The 20,135-nt window shown below is 41.0% G+C and overlaps 4 protein-coding genes across 6 annotated transcripts in view; 2 read left to right on the forward strand and 2 right to left on the reverse strand.

Moving 5' to 3' along the window:
- The first annotated feature begins 1,750 nt into the window (after positions 1-1,750).
- On the forward strand, positions 1,751-5,815 carry mnx1 (motor neuron and pancreas homeobox 1). The gene is made up of 3 exons (XM_088283257.1): positions 1,751-2,302; positions 4,365-4,525; positions 5,083-5,815. The coding sequence occupies exons 1-3, from the start codon at positions 1,783-1,785 to the stop codon at positions 5,380-5,382; spliced, it is 981 nt and encodes a 326-aa protein (XP_088139383.1). The 5' UTR covers positions 1,751-1,782; the 3' UTR covers positions 5,383-5,815.
- A 989-nt stretch (positions 5,816-6,804) lies between these two features.
- nom1 (nucleolar protein with MIF4G domain 1) lies at positions 6,805-12,980 on the reverse strand. Its single transcript, XM_088282663.1, has 11 exons — positions 11,940-12,980; positions 11,708-11,811; positions 11,101-11,296; positions 10,550-10,873; positions 10,254-10,364; positions 9,639-9,797; positions 9,322-9,443; positions 9,105-9,237; positions 8,246-8,377; positions 7,683-7,792; positions 6,805-7,167 (listed from the first exon to the last, which is right to left on the reverse strand). Exons 1-11 carry the CDS (start codon positions 12,762-12,764, stop codon positions 7,005-7,007), a joined length of 2,379 nt encoding a protein of 792 aa, XP_088138789.1. The 5' UTR covers positions 12,765-12,980; the 3' UTR covers positions 6,805-7,004.
- Positions 12,981-13,028: 48 nt separating this feature from the next.
- Positions 13,029-20,135, forward strand: part of lmbr1 (limb development membrane protein 1) — a 29,238-nt gene continuing 22,131 nt past the window's right edge. The window contains exons 1-5 of the mRNA XM_088282664.1: positions 13,029-13,258; positions 15,581-15,653; positions 16,066-16,105; positions 16,450-16,589; positions 17,310-17,413. Of these exons, the coding sequence (XP_088138790.1) occupies positions 13,196-13,258; positions 15,581-15,653; positions 16,066-16,105; positions 16,450-16,589; positions 17,310-17,413 (420 nt within the window). The 5' untranslated portion in view covers positions 13,029-13,195. The remainder of the gene's footprint in view (positions 13,259-15,580; positions 15,654-16,065; positions 16,106-16,449; positions 16,590-17,309; positions 17,414-20,135) is intronic.
- Positions 14,020-20,135, reverse strand: part of rnf32 (ring finger protein 32) — a 34,595-nt gene continuing 28,479 nt past the window's right edge. Inside the window, exon 8 of one of the 3 annotated variants that reach the window (XM_088282665.1) lies at positions 14,020-15,935. The gene's annotated coding sequence lies outside the window, so the exon portion shown is untranslated. Of the gene's footprint in view, positions 15,936-18,354; positions 19,053-20,135 lie in introns of those variants that run through there. The other 2 variants (XM_088282667.1, XM_088282666.1) reach the window with 2 other exon arrangements.

The following is a 20,135-nucleotide window of genomic DNA, read 5'->3' on the forward strand; positions in this document are numbered from 1 at the left end:
TCGCTTCTCTTTTTCCTCTTTATTTTTTGGCTTTGCACAGGTGGTTGAGTGCTTCAAAATGTCACCACGCATACATGAACGCATCGACTAGTTCATTCAGACCGCAAATTTATTATAGTGTTCTTTTTGGGGAAGGAGGGGGGGGCAACAGGAGCTTTCACTTGAATTTCCCATTCGGCCTCCACATCCTCACACGTGCCGTTTTTTCTCCCCCCTCTGATGGTTATTATGATAATAATTACCGACTCCTATTTTCCGAATTACCCCGTGTCTGCACTTTTCTTTAATTTGTCATCTAAATCCAATTGAGAAAAGTGACAGTTCACCTTTTAAGAGAGATGCATAATTCAGTTTTGCAAATGATTATTTGAACATTAAAGCAGCCTCCAATATTAATTTACAACCGTAAAGACGTCCTTAAATACACCTATTCGTTCCACCGTTATGTGGATGGTATACATAAGTAGTTTTTCGTATTTTACACATTCCTAATTCAGGTTAGAATAAAAACGGGTTGTGAATAGATTTCAACCATTTAAAAAAATCGAGAAATAAAATTGACAAAGGCGGCAAAGCACTATTTTAAAAAAATCTTACATCTTTAAAATGTAAATACCTAAAAATCACGAAACGCACCCGTAAACAAAATCTAACAATAGATCCGTATTTGATCAACAGTCAAAACTTGAATTCAACAAAATCTTGCTAACACATTTCATACGTGCACAATTAAATTGTATTGAACACAATTCCGTTATTTGCAGACAATTTAACAAATCAATTTTATTTGCTTTACCTATTTTTTTTTCAACTTATTAAATCAATTATAAAAATGTAATGTGCTCACATCAAGATAAAAACATAATTCACCTATTATTCTATTGGAGAACAATAAAAATATATTACAAAACCCATTCAATTAACAACAAAAAAATCTAACAACATTTCGCTGTCTAGTGAATTCTGTAAATAATGCACATCCTCCCCATTTTGCTACAAAAAGGCATTCAAATATATTTAATGAATTAAAATTTTGCTGTGGACCTTCTAGAAAATAATACATAAGACTCTTTTATACCGCTATAAAAGCATCCATCCATCCATTACCTTATGCGCTTATTCACAAGACTGTCGCGGGCGTGCTCGAGCCTATCCCAACTGTCTTTGGGCAGTAGACATTTTAATTTTAATTCATCGAATTTAGAAAAATAATATGCTCAACATGTAGCTTCCATTCTAAATATTTTAAAGGGATTTAAACGACTTTGATTAAGAAAAACACGCAACAAGGAAATGCTCTCCACATTCGAATGCATTTTATGAATTAAAACTTTTCGATACTGACATGCGTTTTCATAATTGACACGTCGCATTAAAAAAAACATTACAATATATTTAGTTCTTTTACGTGTTTGTTTGATCGTATTGTTATTTAAAATAATAATGACCATATGTGTCTCCCAAAAGGCGCCTCCGGGTGACCTTGAGGGTTGTGAAATCTTTCCAATGTGCTGCACTTTAATTCCTTAAACGAATATTAACGACGAAGCTGTTGGTGTAAAATACGGCGCCTCGTTAGAAGGACTTGACAGTGTTACGTCTTTTAGGTAGACGATGCCTGGTGGCGGTGTGTGAGCGCTAACGCGAATGAGCAGTGAAGGAGGGGTTTAGTTCTCCTCCAGCCAATCAGCTCCACCAGACGAGCATTAAGTGTCACGCCGAGCTCGTCGCTCCCAGTCGGGGTCTCGTCCCAACCTCCGCGCGGTCCTCTCATCCTCCAAGATGGAGAAATCAAAAAACTTCCGCATCGATGCGCTGTTGGCGGCGGATACCCCTAAAGTGCAAACTTCCCCGCTGGCGCTCGTCACGACGCCGGGCAACGGCGCAGGGGGAGCGGGAACCGGAGCCGGCACCGAGCTCAGCAACCCCGGGGAGCCTCTCCGAGCGGAGACGCCGTCCCCTCCGCGGCTCTACGCCCACGGCCTAATCCCCAAGCCGGGCTTTCTGAGCGGCCCTCAAGGTGTGATGGGGCTCCACCACCAGAACGGCGGCGGAGGGATCCCCGCGCAGGCTCTCTACGGCCACCCCGTCTACGCGTATTCGGCGGCCGCGCTCACCGCCCAGCACCCGGCCTTGTCCTACGCGTCGTATCCGCACGGTTCCCATCACGCCCACCACCAGCACCAGCATCACCACGGCGGAGGGGACCCCATCAAGCTGACCGCCAGTACCTTCCAGCTGGACCACTGGTTGCGGGTGTCCACCGCCGGCATGATGCTGCCCAAAATGGCAGATTTTAACTGTGAGTACATTATTATAATATACACAAACACATTGAAATGTTGGGGGGAAAATAAAATATCGGAATATTACATTTGTATTCACGTAGGGTTTTTTCTTTTTTTTTCTTGGCATTTGGGATTAATGTACAGAAAACAAAAATGTAAATTTTACTATAGCATATATGCCACATTTACTCCAAAACATGACTTCAAATAAGTCAAAACAAGGAACTAGAAGAAAAAAAACAAAACTTTTTTGCAACAACATGGGTCCCAAAAACCAAATACAACAAACGACACAACACAGAAGCAATTTTATCTCAAGAAAAAAAAAACAATATTTGAATATTTTGTCTGTGTTCTAAACAAAAATAATGCAAAGGTCCTTATCTTTCTATTATTTGGTCCAACTACGCCATTAAGACTGTCTTTGTCGACTATAAACACACATTTCTTGTAGTGTTTGCAATTTGGGGTGTTTAATTAAAGAAAAAAAAGTGGTCATTTTCTCATAATGTAAAAATAAATTAAATGTTAATTGGTTGGTCCAAAAACTGCTTCCATTGTGATATAGTAAAATATATTCACTACTTCACTGAATTCAAAAATAAATAAACAGAAAACAAAGTTGAGAGAACTCAAAATTCCAAGGCAACAAACCTCAATAAAATTTGAAGTTGAGCAATTAAACAAAATCGTTTTGCTAATGTGAAAGTTGCCTTATACTAGCATTTCACATTATCAAAATAAAAAACTAGAATTAATTATTCCTTTTATTTCCCCCCCATTGTCTTGGAGCACACAAAGTCTTTGCTTTGTTGAGCAAACTACATTAATAAATGTCAATCATTTAAAATTTTGGCTTTAGCATATCGGCAAGCTGGACTATTTGCTCTAATGATGAAGAAATGTAGAAGACAACTTGAATCTTAAAACAATTTCAAGAGCATGACTTGCTTGTCTTGGGTAAAAAAAATGTGTGTGGTGCTTTTAAAAAAAAAAAAAAAACTGGAGCTGTTTGTACAGAGGAAGCGAATGATGAAGTGCATACAAGGTGACACAGATGGATGATTTTTGTGAGAGGAACTAAAATGGACAGATAATGGACAGTGGGAAAGTGGCGTTGGGCTGTGAAAGCCACAGTGGACATGCTACTTGCTCACCGCGCACACTGCCCTTTTTGTCCGCGCTCGTTTCTAGCAGATTTGGGTTAAAAAATGAGCTGACGGAGACGGCGGCGGGTAGAGGTCATCTTCTGTGTGGACACTTTCATACTTTGCTGGGATGTTGTTTTACTGCGTCACATTGTGGCTCTTTTTCCTTGGAGAATCTGAAACGACTGCTATTGTTGGGTCAGGGGTGGGGAATCGGCAACCTGTTGTATAAAATGACCCATATTTTGAATAATTTAGTTGTATTTTGAATGAGTTTTTGATATTTATTTTTTGGAAGCGTCAGCTCATTTTTGTTTGAATCATTTCTCAATTTGTTTTGAGTTATTGGTATGCGTGGTCATTTTGTTGCTGTTTTCTTTTAAATGGATGTAAAGAATACCAAAAAATTGATCATGATTTGCAATAATTTTGCTTTATTTTCAAAACATTTTTGTTGTGGTGACTCTATTGACAAACAGAATCTGAACAATTTTCCAAAAGGTAGGATAGACTACAAATTGTTGTCTTGTAATATTTTTATATATATAAAGAAAAAAAATTAAAATTGTAGATCATTTGAAATTTTTCAAGATGTTTTGGGGGGGAATTTTATTTTTCTGTGGCTCTTTTTCCATTGAGCATCTACTATTTCTTGAGTCGGGCAGGGAATCACCAACCAGTGGTCAGGTTGTAATTTTTTTTGTAAATATAAATATAAAAACAACATGTATAAAATTTTGAAACAATTTTTTTGTATTTTCGTTTTGCTGTGTTCACTGGTTACTGTCGAACCGAAATATTTGCCAACTGGTACCAATCGTGAAGAAGCTACAACCTGGAGTACATTTTTATAAACATAATTTTCATGCCATTTAGTCCCATTGTAGAAAGTGACCGTTGTGTTTTTGTTTACACGGCGCACGCGCAGCCCAGGCGCAGTCCAACCTGCTGGGCAAGTGCAGGCGGCCGAGGACGGCGTTCACCAGTCAGCAGCTGCTGGAGCTGGAGCACCAGTTCAAACTCAACAAGTATCTGTCTCGACCCAAGCGCTTCGAGGTGGCCACCTCCCTCATGCTCACCGAGACCCAGGTACCACAAAGCACGAGCCGCTACCGTCGCCGTTATCTTGTCTTCGCCAAGGTCAAAACTTAAGCATCAACCAGGCCTGATATATGTTTGCTATGTTTTGTAACAGTGTTGTTACTACATCTCATGAATTTTCCTTTGCGATGTAAAGCAAATTGACTCAGCTATTTATCGAGTGACAGTTTCTGGCTATACAGCCAACAAAAAACATTCTGTATAATAAAGTCGGGAGTTTTCATCACCAATCTCGTGACACGGCAGGTTTTGAATAAGACATGACGGGATATCTTTTCCTTCCACTTGCCTGAGCTACAATAGCATACGTGATTTAAACACGCACACACACAGCCGAGGACAACAACATGGCAAAAAAACATGAGCACCACACTAACAGTTGACTATGATGTCAAAAACAAGGCCATGAAATATCATAGCTCGGGACGCAAATGGCCCCATGGCCAAACGTTTGAGACCCCTGATCTAACTCTATCCAGCTATCAATCAATCACGTGCCCATCCAAACTGAATTTTTTTTTTTTTTTTTACTGGCCCGCCCGAAGGTGAAAATCTGGTTCCAGAATCGGCGCATGAAGTGGAAACGGAGCAAGAAGGCCAAGGAACAAGCGGCGCAGGAGGCCGAGAAGCAAAAGGGCGGCAAGGGCGCGCACGGTGGCGACAAGGCCGAGCAAGACGGGGACCAGTCGGACTATGAAGGCAGCAAGACCACGACGAGCAAAAACGGCAGGATACGAGACTTGAAGGACAGCGACGACGAGTGCGACCGCTTCCTCTATAACTCCTCGGACTGTTCCTCGGATGACGAGCGCAATCGAACCTGCGACCTTAGCCCGCAGCCATGAGAGGAGAGGAGGACTTTGCATGGAAAGCCTTTTTATCTTGGACATTTTTATTGAAAAAAACCCAAAAGATATTAATGTACATAAATAGGTCCAACAATATCAACGTCTCGATGTAAAGTGGCGCATTTTTACTTGGTTCCACCACAACATTTTCATTGGAAATATAAGACAACACATAAGTTAATCACAGCGTAATCTTTGCCAACATAATATTACAAAAATAATTTGCTACTGGACCACAAATTAAGCATACTATGTATGGTGCAAACTGAGCATTTTACATCCCAAGACCTCAATAAACATTTTCATTAAAAATAGCTAAGCCATCTTCACGTGTTAATGAATACTGTACGTCAAATTTTACATCTCTCTATTCGGTGAGGAAATCACAAAAATTTTGCAATGACAACGGTATTATTGAGACGATATATTAGAATATCTTAATATTATATCTTAATAAAAGCAGTGGAATAAGGCCGAATCTTAATAAACACATCACAACTTCTTGGACTGTCTGACACTGGTGTATCTCTATGCAAAACTGAGCTGCTTTTTTTTTTTTTTTTTTTACTTCATTCCATCTGCTTTGACAGCAATAATGTCTTATGTTGGCCGCATTCTAACAACAAAAAAAGGTTCTGTATATTTTTCTATACTATTTATAAAGGAAAAAAATGCATGCTAAATTGTGGTCTCTCATTGCAAATAATGTCAAATAAATATTGTGCATTAAAAAAAAAAAATCAGAGTGTATGTAGTCCATGTGCATGTGTGCGAGTGGTAACGAGGGTTTGATTTATAGCAGCCTTGTGCGTTGACAGCACGGGGTCATGGGAATGACTGTTAATGGCGCTGTCGGATGTGTGCAAACGTGCTGTGTGAGCAAACAGCAAGAAGAAGAAACATTTCGCGCCACACCACCAATGGACTCGCATTGAGACATCCTGTTAAAAAAAAACAAAAATTACACTGGGCATAACTTTTTATTGAGACTCAATTGGTGATTCTAATTGGGTTCATTTTCATGTGTAAAATAATTGCAAAATTCATACAACCATTTGGATATTTATGATCGTTTTTAGTATTTCAAATTAAATCTAAAGGCCTTGGCCTTCATTCGATGTGTTTGCTGCTGCAGTCAATTCAATCATTTTGTCACAGGCTGGTTAGTGAAGGACCCGCGATTATCTTCTCGCCATGTTTGCTTTAGCAGCGACAGATCAAGAGTTCAGACCTGGGTCACACCCGACTGGGCAGGTAAAGGTTGCCGTACCGGCGACGCGACAAAGTGGCACACAAAGGTCAGTGTGAGGAGCGCACACAGTGAGCCCATTGATCCCACTGTATACACCTCATCGCTTGTTCACACCAAACCTAAAAGCATTTGTGATCTACAGTCAAAGGAATGAAGCCACATATAAATAAACCTTATCTATTATTTTATTAGAAATTTTGCACAACTGCACACATGAAGTCTTCAAATCGGGATGTAGTCTCAGCCACAACTCTAATGACGACAAGCGCTATAGAAAATTGATTGTGGATGGATTTCCCCCCCCCCCCATCATATTCCTTTAAGGAAGATGATGTTGCAGCGTCATTTTTTTCGGGGAAGGGAGGTGTTACAGTTTGACTTTGGCCTCTTTGGCCTCCATGGCTTTGGTGGCGATGCGAGCGCGCTCCATTAGCGTGGCGTCCTGTGACCCGGCGTTCTTCAGCAAGAAGTGGCTGATGAATAGCTTCAGGCCCTCGCGCAGCATTCCCAGCTGGGGAATTCCAGAAATCCTGGCAGGTGGGCAACAAATGAAGGGGGAAGGGGGGCATTGACGGTGGGTGGTTGGCGACACGTAAAAAAAAAAAAAAAAAAAACGAGTGTCCGGGTTAAGGCAAATTGATCGCAACGCAAATCCTCCAGTGAAATGAAAGAAAAATTCGCTTTTGTTTACGTTTGACTACGATAACTTGAATTATATTGCCCCCCAATTCATGACATGAGTCCAATTTGGAATATTCCCAAAGTGTAGCCAACATTTGTATTTAAACTATTTTACGCTAAGATAGGAATAACACTGCATGGGATTTTATTACAGCTCAATTTTGTGAATGAAAAAAATATTTTAACACCCAAACAGTGAACCTATTTTGCAAAATAATTGGTCTCTTACTAACTTTTTAACCAAGGTAGGTGCTACTATTTTGGTCAGCAAAGCATCAAATAACTCTTTAAAGTCCAGAGATAATTTCTGTTATAGGACCCATTTGTTCCTCTAATTGAAAAAGGCGTCATTTGTTTCTCTCACCTTGTAAAAATGCGGACGACATCCTCAGGCTCGGGTTCTTTGAGCAGCCGAGTTAGGACTTGGCGCAGGAATCGCACCTTGGCCTTGTCGAGCTCCGCAAACTCGATTACCTAGAACACCAAAAGCACACCTATGTGAATATTCAGAAGAATATTTGGAGGGAAGGGAACTTAGCCAGATCTGCTCAAAAATAGTATGGGTTCTTCTTTGACCTGAGTACCTTCCCGAAGTTTCTTTTAACATCATCACACTTAATCAATATGAGACAGAAAATATGTTATTGCACAAAATCACCAACAATTTTTTGTAACGTTTAAAAATGATGAAAATAGCAATATATAGTATTATACAATACAAAAATAAAGTATTAAATAAATAATAAGTAAAAAAAAAAAAAAAGCTTGACACAAGCACACCTGACATATTTTTTGTTACCATTTTAAATAATGTATTTATTTTATAACTATTATTTCTTTTGTAAAGAATTGTTTGCTAGTTCACCGAGCAAAAAAAAAAAAAAACACAACTTCAAATGGATCCAGAGTCTGGATGCGCTTGCTTACTTTGAACAATGAGAGCGAGAAGCATTTATTCTGGAGGAAGCGCGTCACGAGCTGGATCAAATTGTTAAAAGTCCTGGTGGGAAGGTTGGAAAGTTCCCGGAATTTATCCCACAGGCTGAACTGGAAGGTCATCTGTGAGAAATGGAAGCAGAAAAAAAAAAGTGTCAAAACCAATGAGAAGAAACTTAACGAGCTTGCGCGTGAAAAGCAAACGTTCCCGGCGCACTCTTTGAGAAGGACAATGAGTCGTCGGTGGCGGATGCGGTCGGGCCGAGGAGGAAGTGTTGTTGTTTGTGGTCACAGTTTGTGTGGTTTGCTCATATCACAGGGAAAGAAGGTGTGAGAAGATCCCACCATAAGGGTCACGCAAGGTTCGGAAGAAGAGGTAAGTGGCTGGAAGTTAGTCATCAGCATGCAGACTTATTAGCACTCAATCAGGTGATTAGGATCAGTGGACTGTGGCTTTGATGGTTTGTTTTAGAGGGCCTTGAAAATAACATCAATGACTCTTTACATTGGTAGGGAAATTGTTCCTATCAGGGGCAATTTCCTCAGCGGGACTGACTAAAAGCATTTGTGCATTAAAATGTTTGCACGATTTTTATAATAATTAAGGGGAAGGACTTCTTGGGAAAAAAAATAAGAATTAATAATTTTTTTTAACGAATTGAAAATAACATTAAGTCCTGATACTTGATTAAGGGATGTCTTACTCATGCTTAAACAATTATGAAAAATAATCCAATAGCTACCCACACACTAATAAAGATATTATTAAATGAATACTTATCTGACAAAATGCGCTCAATTCCGTTTACTTGTGAGATTTTATAGTTTTGTTAAGAAACTTCTTAGCTACCTGGAAGCGACGGTCATGAGTGCAGAACTTCTCTCCCAGCACGGCGTAGAAGCCATTGAAGGTTTTCTCCTGCAGGCAGCAGTCCATCAGCACATGGACAATCTCCCGCTCCTGCTTGTCTTTCAGACCCATCCTGTACGCAAGCAATGAGATTTGTTGTGGTCAGAATTCACCGTCACAACACCATCGCCCCGCCTTCAAATGAAGGTGAACATACCTCAGCAGCTTGTCAAAGGCATCCAAGTAGTCCTCGCTGGTCATGAGCACGCAGAAGATGTTCCTTCGGACGTCCGTGTTCATCCGCTGTTTTCGAGCCAGTTCCAGAACTTTGGCGGTGAACTGAAAAGAAGTCTGGGTGTGTGATTTTAAGCATTATCGAGCACCGAGTTAAAAAAAAAAGTAAATAAAAAAGTGAAATGTGTGGTAGACTGACAAAGAAATTGTATAATTTTTTTTTCCTCCACTAAATGTGGCCAAAATTACTTGCAAACATATTTGACCTTTTTGCCCCTCAATCCAATCAGTTTTACTCACCTGTCCTTCACTGATGCTTTTATTCCCTTGTTCGCTGATCATGGGCGCGCCGCTCCATGATGAGCCCACGATCCACCAGCGGCCCACCTGGTCAGCCGACAGCAGGTTGTCCAGGGACACCCGCAGTTTCATGTCGCTGCCTGACACATTGCGGTGGATCTGCATCGCAAAAATTTAGCACAAAGTAATCTTATTGAAACTGATGTTCATTTGTCACTAACAGCTTGTGTTCAGCGAAAGCAGCTCTTTGTGGCCACCTAGTGGCCAACGTGTGAACTACCATAAAAATCTAAAGAAAAAATTTGAGGTTAAGTAATTGTGTCACTAAGATTCTGCGACTCCAAGCGGTATGAAACACGTCCTAAGTCCAGTTAAGTTGTATTTAACTCTAAAGTTCAGTATGTGCACATTCCACTTAAGACTTTTTTAAAAAACCTTTTGTGCAGTATTTTAATTATTTTAACAGTACGGTACAGTTTTAAGCACAATTTTTAAAATGTTAAGAATGTCAAAATAGCTAACAATAATATCAGATAGTACTTATCGTGATAATGATTTTTCAGGTTGTAGTTGGAATCAAACTATTTGAGAACCGCGGATTTTGAAGTCACCCACCAGAGTCCTCTGCAGCTTCTTCAGCTTCTCCACAGGCTCAGGATCATAGCCCGGAATCTTGCGCATGTCGTTGTTCTTCAATGCCAGCATGGTTTCCAACATGAAACGCACCTACGAATGTTCTGATGTTACGTTAACGGCATAAACGGTAGTTACCATATTTCCACAAATAGTGGCTCCACGCTGACCACGCCCCCCCCTCGCCACTTTTCCCAAAAATCTTTTATTGGGGCTTCTGCTAGGGGAAAAGCCACTATTTGAGGACATACACTTGGCTTAAGTTATTCACTACATACCCTGGTTTGGTCCTGGAATTTCTTCCCAACGTCAGCCGCCTTGCGCTGGGCTTCGGTGATTAGATCCTTGAGGGCCAGGGGGTCGTCCTTCCGCAGCGAGAAGCCGACGTTACGCAGCACAAAGAGCAACAGCTCGATGTCCTTCTCGGTGAACACAGCCAGCAGGCGCCGCAGGATGTCGAAGATGAGCAGCGAGTGCACCACCTGGAAGTTGTAGAGGTGCGCCACGATGGCCACCAGGTTGTCGCACTCCTTGCCCTCGCTTGGTTGCTTGTATGTGTTGTCGAAAAGACGCACGACTGTCTCCAGGAAATGGGCTCCCACCTGGAAGGATAAAACTCAACTCAGCTCATCTATATTTGTAGAGCACTTTAAAAACAATCACAGCTGCATTTAGGGACAATCGGAATTGCTTGAGGCAAAACTGGATGACTCCAAAATGAAATACATCACAACTTAGATTTCCACCAGACAAGAAAAACATATTTTTTGCTTAGTAGAATATACATCTAGAATTAAACAACCACATGCCAAGAAGAACATTTCATTACCTCCAAGCCCACGGTGTGATGGAGGACGCTGACCAGGAGGATGTGCTCCATCAGTAGCCGGTCAGGCATCAGTGCCGGCGTGACACAGGCGGCCAGCAGCACCTCCGTCAGGGTCTCATTCATGTCATTCCTGCTGCGGCTCATGTAGAGCGCCTCCAGCTGGCTGGTGATGGACGACATGTTGGGCTCGCTCAGTCTGAAAAACACCAAAATCAATCAATTGTTATCACCCCCAGATTTTCGAAAGTATTACAATTCAGAGAAGATGCCTAAATGCACATTTTGCACATTTTTCTTTGGAACCTATCTCCTGTTATTACATAACAAAATAATAATAAAAAAAAACATCTAGTCTCTGTTTTTGGTGTTTCGGACAGTCGTAAAAAAATTATTACTTTAGCGTTATCTGCTGGAATCGGGCGTTGTTGCATTTTGTTAAATAGCTTAAGCCCTAATTAGTTGGCAGTCTTTGTATGCATATAAGTCATACGTTTCTGTTTCTCTCCCAATTTCTCACAGTAGTTTCAAAAGGTTAGCTACAAACATTTATAGAATAGCAGACTGAACTGTGAAGCCTCAACATCATGAGTAAATAATCAGTTGTTACCTGTTGACAAGGCCCTTAACATTCTTCATCAATTTTTCCAGCTCAGCTTTGCGTTGGTCGCCTCCTGTGTCGCGCATGTGAGGAGGCACGTATTTGCCTGTCACCTAAATAACAGAAATGATGAAGCATTTGAACCATCCATTATCCAAGTAACATATTTTCAAATAAGTATTAAATACATGACGTCAATGAGATATATATATATATGATTTAACATTTACTGTGAACTCACAGTGTTGGAAATGGGATCTGCGGTTTCTTCTGTTTCTTGGTTGTCGTCATTTATGTCACTCTCATCCTCCATTTCCTCATCCATTGCCTCCACTTCTTCATTTAGTACTTCATCCTCCTCCTCTTTTTCATCTCCCTCATCACCCTTTAAATCATCTCCATCACTCGTCAAGACCTCTTCGTCCTCATCCGAGTTGTCGGCGCCCAGCTGTTCAAAGTTGTCCTTGGCCAGGTCCATGTTGTCATCGCTGTCGTACATCCCCGTGGCTAAAACGTCCGAATCGAGAGCACCCAGGATGTAGTCCAGCCCGTCAGCCACAAATGACTGAGGTATGCTTTTCTTGTTTTTCCTTCTGTTTAATTTCAAGAAGCGCTCCAGTTTCTTTATTTCTCGGTCCTCTCGTTCATTCGCCTCCAAAAGCGCCTTCTTCCTAGACTCTTGAAGCTGGTTGATTTTTGGGAGAGCCACTTGGGGCTTTTCTAGTTTCTTTGTTTTAGTTTTAGGCACTTGTTTGACCTCGTCCTTCTTGTTGCCACCTGTGGTCTTCTGTTTATCAGGTGGTACAGCCTGTTCACCATCACCACTGGGCAGACTTTTTTTACCTTCGTAATGACTTTTCATCCTGGCTTTCTTCATCTTTCGCTTCTCCTTGCGCAGCTCCTTTCTGCTTTTGCATTTGACCGACCTCAAGCTGGCGTCATCCTCTGCACCCTCCGCGCCACTTTTGCTCTTGACAAACTCGTCCACCGCCACCATGTACTTCTGCAACACCGCGCCGCCTTTCTTCTTTTTGTCTTTTCCCCGCGACTTCCATTTGCCTTTCATGGCAGCAGCGTGTTAAAACGTGTTCAAAATGCCACTTCAAGACTTAGCATCTGTGCTGGGAAGCTAAAAACTCCTTAATTAATTTTAGGAAGACAAAAAATAAAAGTAATATCTAAATTACGGCGACTAAAATTAAGAAAAACTGTAAACATGTGGCGCCCTGGAGGTAAGCGAAATGCCCCGCATCACGTGACGTTGTGTTTCCGGTGTCGCTCGCTCGATGGGCGCGTAATGATGACGTATATTATTTTGGAGGTGTTTTGTTTTTTTTCCTAATCGCGAAGCGGGCTTCCTACTCCTCCGACGTAAAGCGACTTTTTAACCAGTCACGGCGGGCTAAGAGGAAGAAAGAGGGCGTACGAGAGTGGGAGTACTTGAAGCTACGATGTAGTGCAGTCTGGATGCCCTCTGGAATCTTTGCAATATGAAGAATGGAAGCAGACGATGTTACTATCAGGGAGCAGAATTTCCACAGCCAGGTCCGGGAGTACATTGTGAGTACGAAAGCGGCTAAGCGGGTGCTAAGCGTGTGCTAAGCGGCTAACGATGTCCTCTGTAACCACAAAAAAATGAGCACTTGGCTAATGCTAACTAGCTCGAGCTGTCAAGTAGATCGTCGTTAATTTCACAACAACTTGTTCAACACGTTTACAAAAGCAGGGGATCGCACCACATTTTTAAAATATTTTTTTTGTGTTTACATTCCAGCAGGCGCTCACTACCTAATTGAGCAAAGTCGGTGTTTTGCAATGGGAAGCACAACAAAGACAACAATTTCTAATTATTTTGTGCTGTAACATAACATAAAGGGTTGCACCCAAAACATGTATTGATCATTTAGGAATGACAGCAATTTTATGAACGGTACCTCTATTTCCAGGAGTTGGTCAACATGACAGTGACATATGCAACTTTCTGTTTTGTTGTTTTTCCAATGCCTTTGTCCATGTTGGCACAGATAACTTGAAATTGGATTAAAGACAGTAATCAGGTTGTCGATGGGTCACCCCTTTATATGTTGTTAAAATTACCCGAACGTGTGTCAGTGCCTGTCAACAAAACAAATATTTGACCCTTTCTCACCCTGGGTCTCAGTTATGTATAAACATCCCTTGGGCACTGATGCAGAATGGGATGTGGGAAGCTGAACTGTCAATTTTTCATCATCACATGCAGAAATGCTGGAAAAGATGTGTGACGGCCTGTTGTGCTGAAAGCTGTCATCGCTGTCCCTATTTTAAATGTCACACCAGTCCTTGACATCGAAAATAAATAGCAGATCTTTTCCTATGCCTCTGTTGTACCGATTCTTCATGAAACTATGTGTGAAAGGGGCTACTGCCTATAAAAGCCATTATTTTCACATCACTTTTCTGTACAAACTGACAAGAAATGAGATGCACAAAGTTGAGGTGGCAATTTTCCACCTTTGAAGGCATTGTTAGAGGAAGGATGATGTGCGTGTGAGGGAATGCAGGTAAAGGCGGGACAAGGGTGTGACACTGACAGTCTTGCGACATGTCACGGTTAACACAAATTAATTCTTCCATTTGAAAGCAGTCGTTATCCGACTTACTCAAATGATTCAATTACAAAAGGATCGAAGCAAAATCCCTGCCTCGATGCTTTACTGTGAAATTTTTTTTAACACTGACTAATGTTCCTGCAGAATCAATGGTACCCATGTCACTCACCTGGCCCCACTTTGTAAAGCCATAAACACTCTTAAGTCACAGATACTACAGTGGACCGTGAGGTGGGTGCCTCCAAGTGAACAAAAATAATACCTGCACCTCAACATTGCAAAATCAATTTAGATACAATACTCAACTAAAAAAAAATATATTTGATAGCTGCCATCCTACAAGTATCGCTTGAGTGAAAGTTCACTTGGTTGCCGTCCTATCCCACCTTCACTGGTTTCTGTACGGAAAGTGACATGACAAAACGGCTCAAATAGGCACCAGCGTGAAAAATCTAAAAGTGTAACTGCACATCCACACTTTCATTTCAACTCCATGTCCCGTTAAGGTGTGAAATACTGTCTCGCTGTGTTGACCGTCCTAGGGTACAGCTCTTGTATTGCATGTCATTAAAGTCGTGTGCAATGTCCTGGCCCCCCGAGTGTCTTTCAGAGAGGTGTCAGTGTTATCTCCTCCCACAGTGTTGTCGTTATTTTCTTTTTGTGCCACTTTATCAGCCGTGCGCACCTGATCCTGTCCCGTATTTTTGGGCGGCATTGCACAGGCTGAGTCATGGCGTGACGCTGACACGCTGCCAAGCGCTTAAGTCGCAGCTTCTAAACTTTCTATTAGTGGCGTTCCGCTCGCTGTCACAGTAGGAGGAGGGAATGTGGAACGGTATCTTATCCGTCAGCATATTTAGACGTGACAAACACCTTGTAAGCCCCATCTGTGACACGCGTTGATCTAATTAAGGTCATAAAAGATGCATATTTCTTAACTATAATAAGAAATAATGGCCAAATCTTTAATGTGCTACAATTTCAAACACTCAATGCCAAACAAGCTTTGTTAACTGTACAAAGTTTTAAGTAGCATTGAACGTCTTTACTTAAGTGCCAACTTTTGAGGAGGATTATTTATTTATTTATTTTTTTTAAATCAAATTTACTTGACCCCTATTAAATGACAGGTACTCTTTGCAGTGGAGTAAACAAACACCCTTGGACACTTTTGAGGACACATGGTCAAAAGCTTTGAAAGTGATAGCTTGCTGATATTTTTTCATGACTCAAAGTGTTATGCAAGCGTCCCAAATAGCCACCACTAATATTCTTCATTTTGTCGTTTCAGATATGCTTCCTCCTGTTTGCCGTACTCTACATTGTCTCCTACTTTATTGTCACCCGCTACAGGAGGAAGACGGGTAAGTGTGTCCTTAAAAGTCTGATGGAAACAGGTTACACTAGTACAGATTTTTAATCTTGAACAATTTTTGAAGCGTGATAAATCCCATACATGGTTGAAGGGAAAATGGGCAAGTGTGTTCTTACCGTTCATATAGTTGTGCTGTGCTTTTGATGAGCAACACGTCACACACATAAAGTCACACACAGTCCACTGACAACTTGGAGTCCTTTCCTCAAAACGAATATCTGTAGTAGTACCAAGACTGACCTGTAGTGGGCAGCATGACACTGCATCCAGCCTGCCATAAAACACAGAATACAAACTTTTTTTTTTTTTTTGCAGGGGTTAACTAAATACTCAAATTCAGCAAGCCTGTTCTTGTACTCCACTATCGATAAACTACAAATGTGCCCTCTTTACTTTTCTAGATGACCATGAGGATGAAGATGCTGTTGTCAACAGAATATCGTGAGTCCGACATGGTGCTTCGATTAATTGTATGCACTCCCTATACATATATGATCCAATTTGAGGAAAAATGACATTTCAAGCAGAAGGGTATCACATTCAGCTTCTGAAGACTACATGAAGTGCTTAAAAATTACACCGGGATGATGACCATGATTACAGCATAAAGTCATAACTGGAATAATGTATGAGAAAATTACAAGGTTGTAATAATCAGAAAAAAATCATATTACTAAAAAAATACCAGTAATAATTTTTGGAGAAGTAAATATACATTTCAAGAAAGAAATTGACTTCACAAGTTAAAATCATAATTGAGAGAATAATTTCCCCTGCCCTTGCAGACTATACTTGTGCACGTTCACTCTGGCCGTGTCGGGCGGCGCTGTCTTCCTGCTGCCATTCTCCATCATCAGCAACGAGATCTTGCTGTCATTCCCCAAGAACTACTACATCCAGTGGCTCAATGGCTCTCTCATCCACGGTGAGTCCGTATCTGTTTAACGCACACCGTGTGCTCTGTGCTTCAATTGCCACCAGGGGGCGTTAGAGTCCATTACATGATCTGCATCCCACAGTCTGCCTGCCAGCTTAGACTTTTGTGTGATTTTTTTTTTTTTTTTTTTGAGCCAAGGCACATGTAGTTAGCGATATTGGGCTTTTCTGTGACATTTTAGAATGCATTGGACCCATTAATGCGGAAATTAAACCTCCTCTAAATATTTTAATGTCCAACTGCTCAATGTCTCCGTACTTCTTGCACTACTTGCTGTTTTCTACAAGGAACTGTACATCAAATCGACCAATCAATTTCCCAGTTCAGTTCGAGCACGAGTCACAATAGCCGTGTACATCCTTGGAAATTTTTGGGTCAAATACTAGTTGTCAATTTTGCTGTAAAAAACAACAAATTGTGTAAGAATAACTGATATGTGAATTGAACATTTGGAAAAGTTTAGAGGTCAAACTAAATTCACCTGTAAAGGTTCTATTGCATTTTAGGTTCACCCTGACATTTCACCTGAAAGCTCAAAATCCCTAATTGTTTGTGAGGAGTGAATTTGACATGGGAAATTATCTCACAGCACCAAACTTGACAAAAATGTCGCAAAAGTGGAAACATTGGTTAAATTATGTAATTATGTCGGTAATAATTTGCTGTTTTGATAATCAACCTGCCAATACTTTACTGTACTTTTTCTAGGTCTGTGGAATCTGGTGTCACTCTTTTCCAATCTCTGCCTCTTTGTCCTGATGCCCTTCGCCTATTTCTTTCTGGAGTCTGAGGGTTTCGCCGGATCTAAGAAGGTAGAAATAATACACTTTTGACTGTTCGCCATTATTTTTGCATTTAAGTGGTGATGGGGGGCAGCAGCAGGTGCCTCGTTCCGTGCCCTCTCGCTGACTCACGCCACTGACCGAAAGCTCATTAACCATGAAAATGGGAATCTGGTCTTCGCCCCGTGCCACATCCTGACAAGGCCTTGCAATAAGGCCGCGTAGGCTGCAAACGCTTCAACGCGGCTGCATCGGCCCCACTGATTTAAAGCCTGATTCCTCGTCGCCCCCTTCCAAAGCCTCCCCGCCAACCCCCTAAAATAAAACTTCAAAAGGACAGGCTAATAATCGAGTTGTAAGGCTCGGCGAACTTCCTAGTTTAATTGATTACACCCCACCCTCGCAGAAAAAAAAAAGAGGGGAGAGCGGCTGGGGGCTCGTGTTCCAAGCATCCATAAAGTGGCAGCAACATGACAGCACAATAGAAGCTTGCAAAATGGAGGGGGAAAGATTTACTTTTAATACACCTCTATCCTGTGTCACAGTTTGAAACACCCCTGGTTTATGTCCCTCCTGGCAAAAAGCACATAAAAATTGCCCTGTACTGTAGTTGCAAGGCTGGCTCTTTTTGTTCCTAATTTGTTTGGGTGGAATTTGGTCAGTGTGAGAAGCAAGGGCCTCTTTGCCTTTTTTGTTCTGTTTTCTCACTATCGTATCGTTCATAAACACGCTTAAAGGCCGGTTCTGCTCAGTGTTTGGCTGCACATCCAGGTATGTATCACGTGTGTGCCAAGCTCGGGCTGGAGGCCACACTCGCCCCAAAAGCCTGTCACTCATGCAACTGACAGAGAATAATCGGCAAACCTACACATGGACCTTTTTTTTCCATCGGCTGCTAATGTCTTGCTAATGCACTGAAACTTAAATATATGACGCTATAATAAATAATGCTGTATGACAGCATAGGGCTTTGCGATGATGGAAAAAATAGTAATCACAATTTTATAAGATTTTTCATTGAGTTCAAAACTTAGTGGCTATTCAACTACCAAAACCCAACTCTATGAAACTGTAATAACTAATTCTATTAGGCCATAATAATGCTATGATACCAAATTAACGGACATTATGAGACTAACACTATGCGACCATGATAATTGTTTGGAAGATGGATTAAAAACAGTTTGTGAACAAAATAGCTAAAAGTACAGCAGCAATGCGAGCGTTTTTTTTTTTTATGTGGCATTTCAAGCTTGTGCACCGGCAGCTCCTTTTGAGTGCGGAAATGAAGCAAGTGATGACTTTAGCGGCTAATGTCACGAGCCTGCCTTTTCATGTGGCCGTGGTTCTATTTGACGACACACTAAAAGACGCCACCGCGACAAAAAGATGGAAAACGCGGATGCTTTTTTTTTTTTTTAACTTTTACTGTTCAGCTCGTTGTCAGGTGGCGGTGGCGGCCGAGTGATTAATAGTGTTACAAATTGTCCAAATTGTGGATGAATCTGAGCGACTTAAGGGTCCCGACTTCTGATGTTATGATCCGAGCTTTATTTGCTGTTGTAAAATGTCTCCCCCTTTTACGGCCGGGTGCTCAAATCCTCGCAGAGGAGCTGCATCGTTCAAGCCTTCAGAGGTCAATCTTGGGTTCAGCTTTTTTCACCATTTTCTTAAGAAAAAAAGAAATATAACACATTAAAATTGAGCCACTGAGAACTGTGGGTTAAGTCATTTTAGCTAATTAGTTAATTTTTCAGCAGAGTGATTTATAGTTTTATGGCTGCAATAAAATCTGTAGGATTAATATTATTGGTTATTTATATAACATTGACACTTCTTATGGTTATTTGTTTTTAGAGCTAGTCTTTTTTTTCCATCAGTGTTTCATAAAAGATGATAAATAGCATCTATTTATTTTGATGCACTGATACCCAAGCGAAAGCACTACTTTATTTCTCAGTCTTCTATCATTCACAACTTTAATTAAAATGGAGTTTAGTTCTCTCAATTGGCACAGTTTGACTGAGAATTTGCTTTTGGGGAAAAAAATCCAACATCAAGGAATAAATATTAGCATAAAGGTAGTAAATGTAGCTCAGTGTCTCTTTGGTGTTGTTTTTCAACGACATTTCGGTCACCTTGTGACCGCTAGTAGAGGGCATGACAAACGTGTTCTGACAAAGTCTATTTATATCACAGATTCAAGAACCGTTTAATTTCCAGACATAATGAGTGGAATATCTTGAAGCTATGTTTACTAAAAACAAGCTGCTAGCCCATGCACGCCTGCAAATATTGTAGCTTTGAAATGCTAACCTCAGCTATTTGTCATTTATGGTCTATCAAGAAGGACTTCATGTCAATGTTGTGTTTTTTGGCGTAAGTATCGATGGCTGGTATCGGCAGCATCCTAAAGGACCCAATACCTTAAGAGCGGGTCGATATCAATACCGGTGATTGGTACTCGCCCGTCCCGACTTAATATTATCGAAAATTATTGTGAATTGGTTTTATGTCGGCGAGTACCAAATGATTTCTCATGGGAAATAATTGCTTCTGAAAAAGCATCCCAGAATGAATTGTGCTTGATGTTCCAATTTCCACTGTCACGCTATAACGTGATGTCACATAAAATGTTTGGGGAGATCATTTGTGGGATTGTTCTTGGATTATTTGGAGGCGTCTTGTTGAGTTGAAAGTGTGCAGCAGTGAGAAAGTGGCCGCGTCTTCCCCTCAGTGTTGAAATGTGTTT

This window comes from Idiotropiscis lumnitzeri, chromosome 19, assembly GCF_059441095.1.
Source record: "Idiotropiscis lumnitzeri isolate Australia: NSW breed Sydney's pygmy pipehorse chromosome 19, RoL_Ilum_1.0, whole genome shotgun sequence".
NCBI lineage: Eukaryota > Metazoa > Chordata > Actinopteri > Syngnathiformes > Syngnathidae > Idiotropiscis > Idiotropiscis lumnitzeri.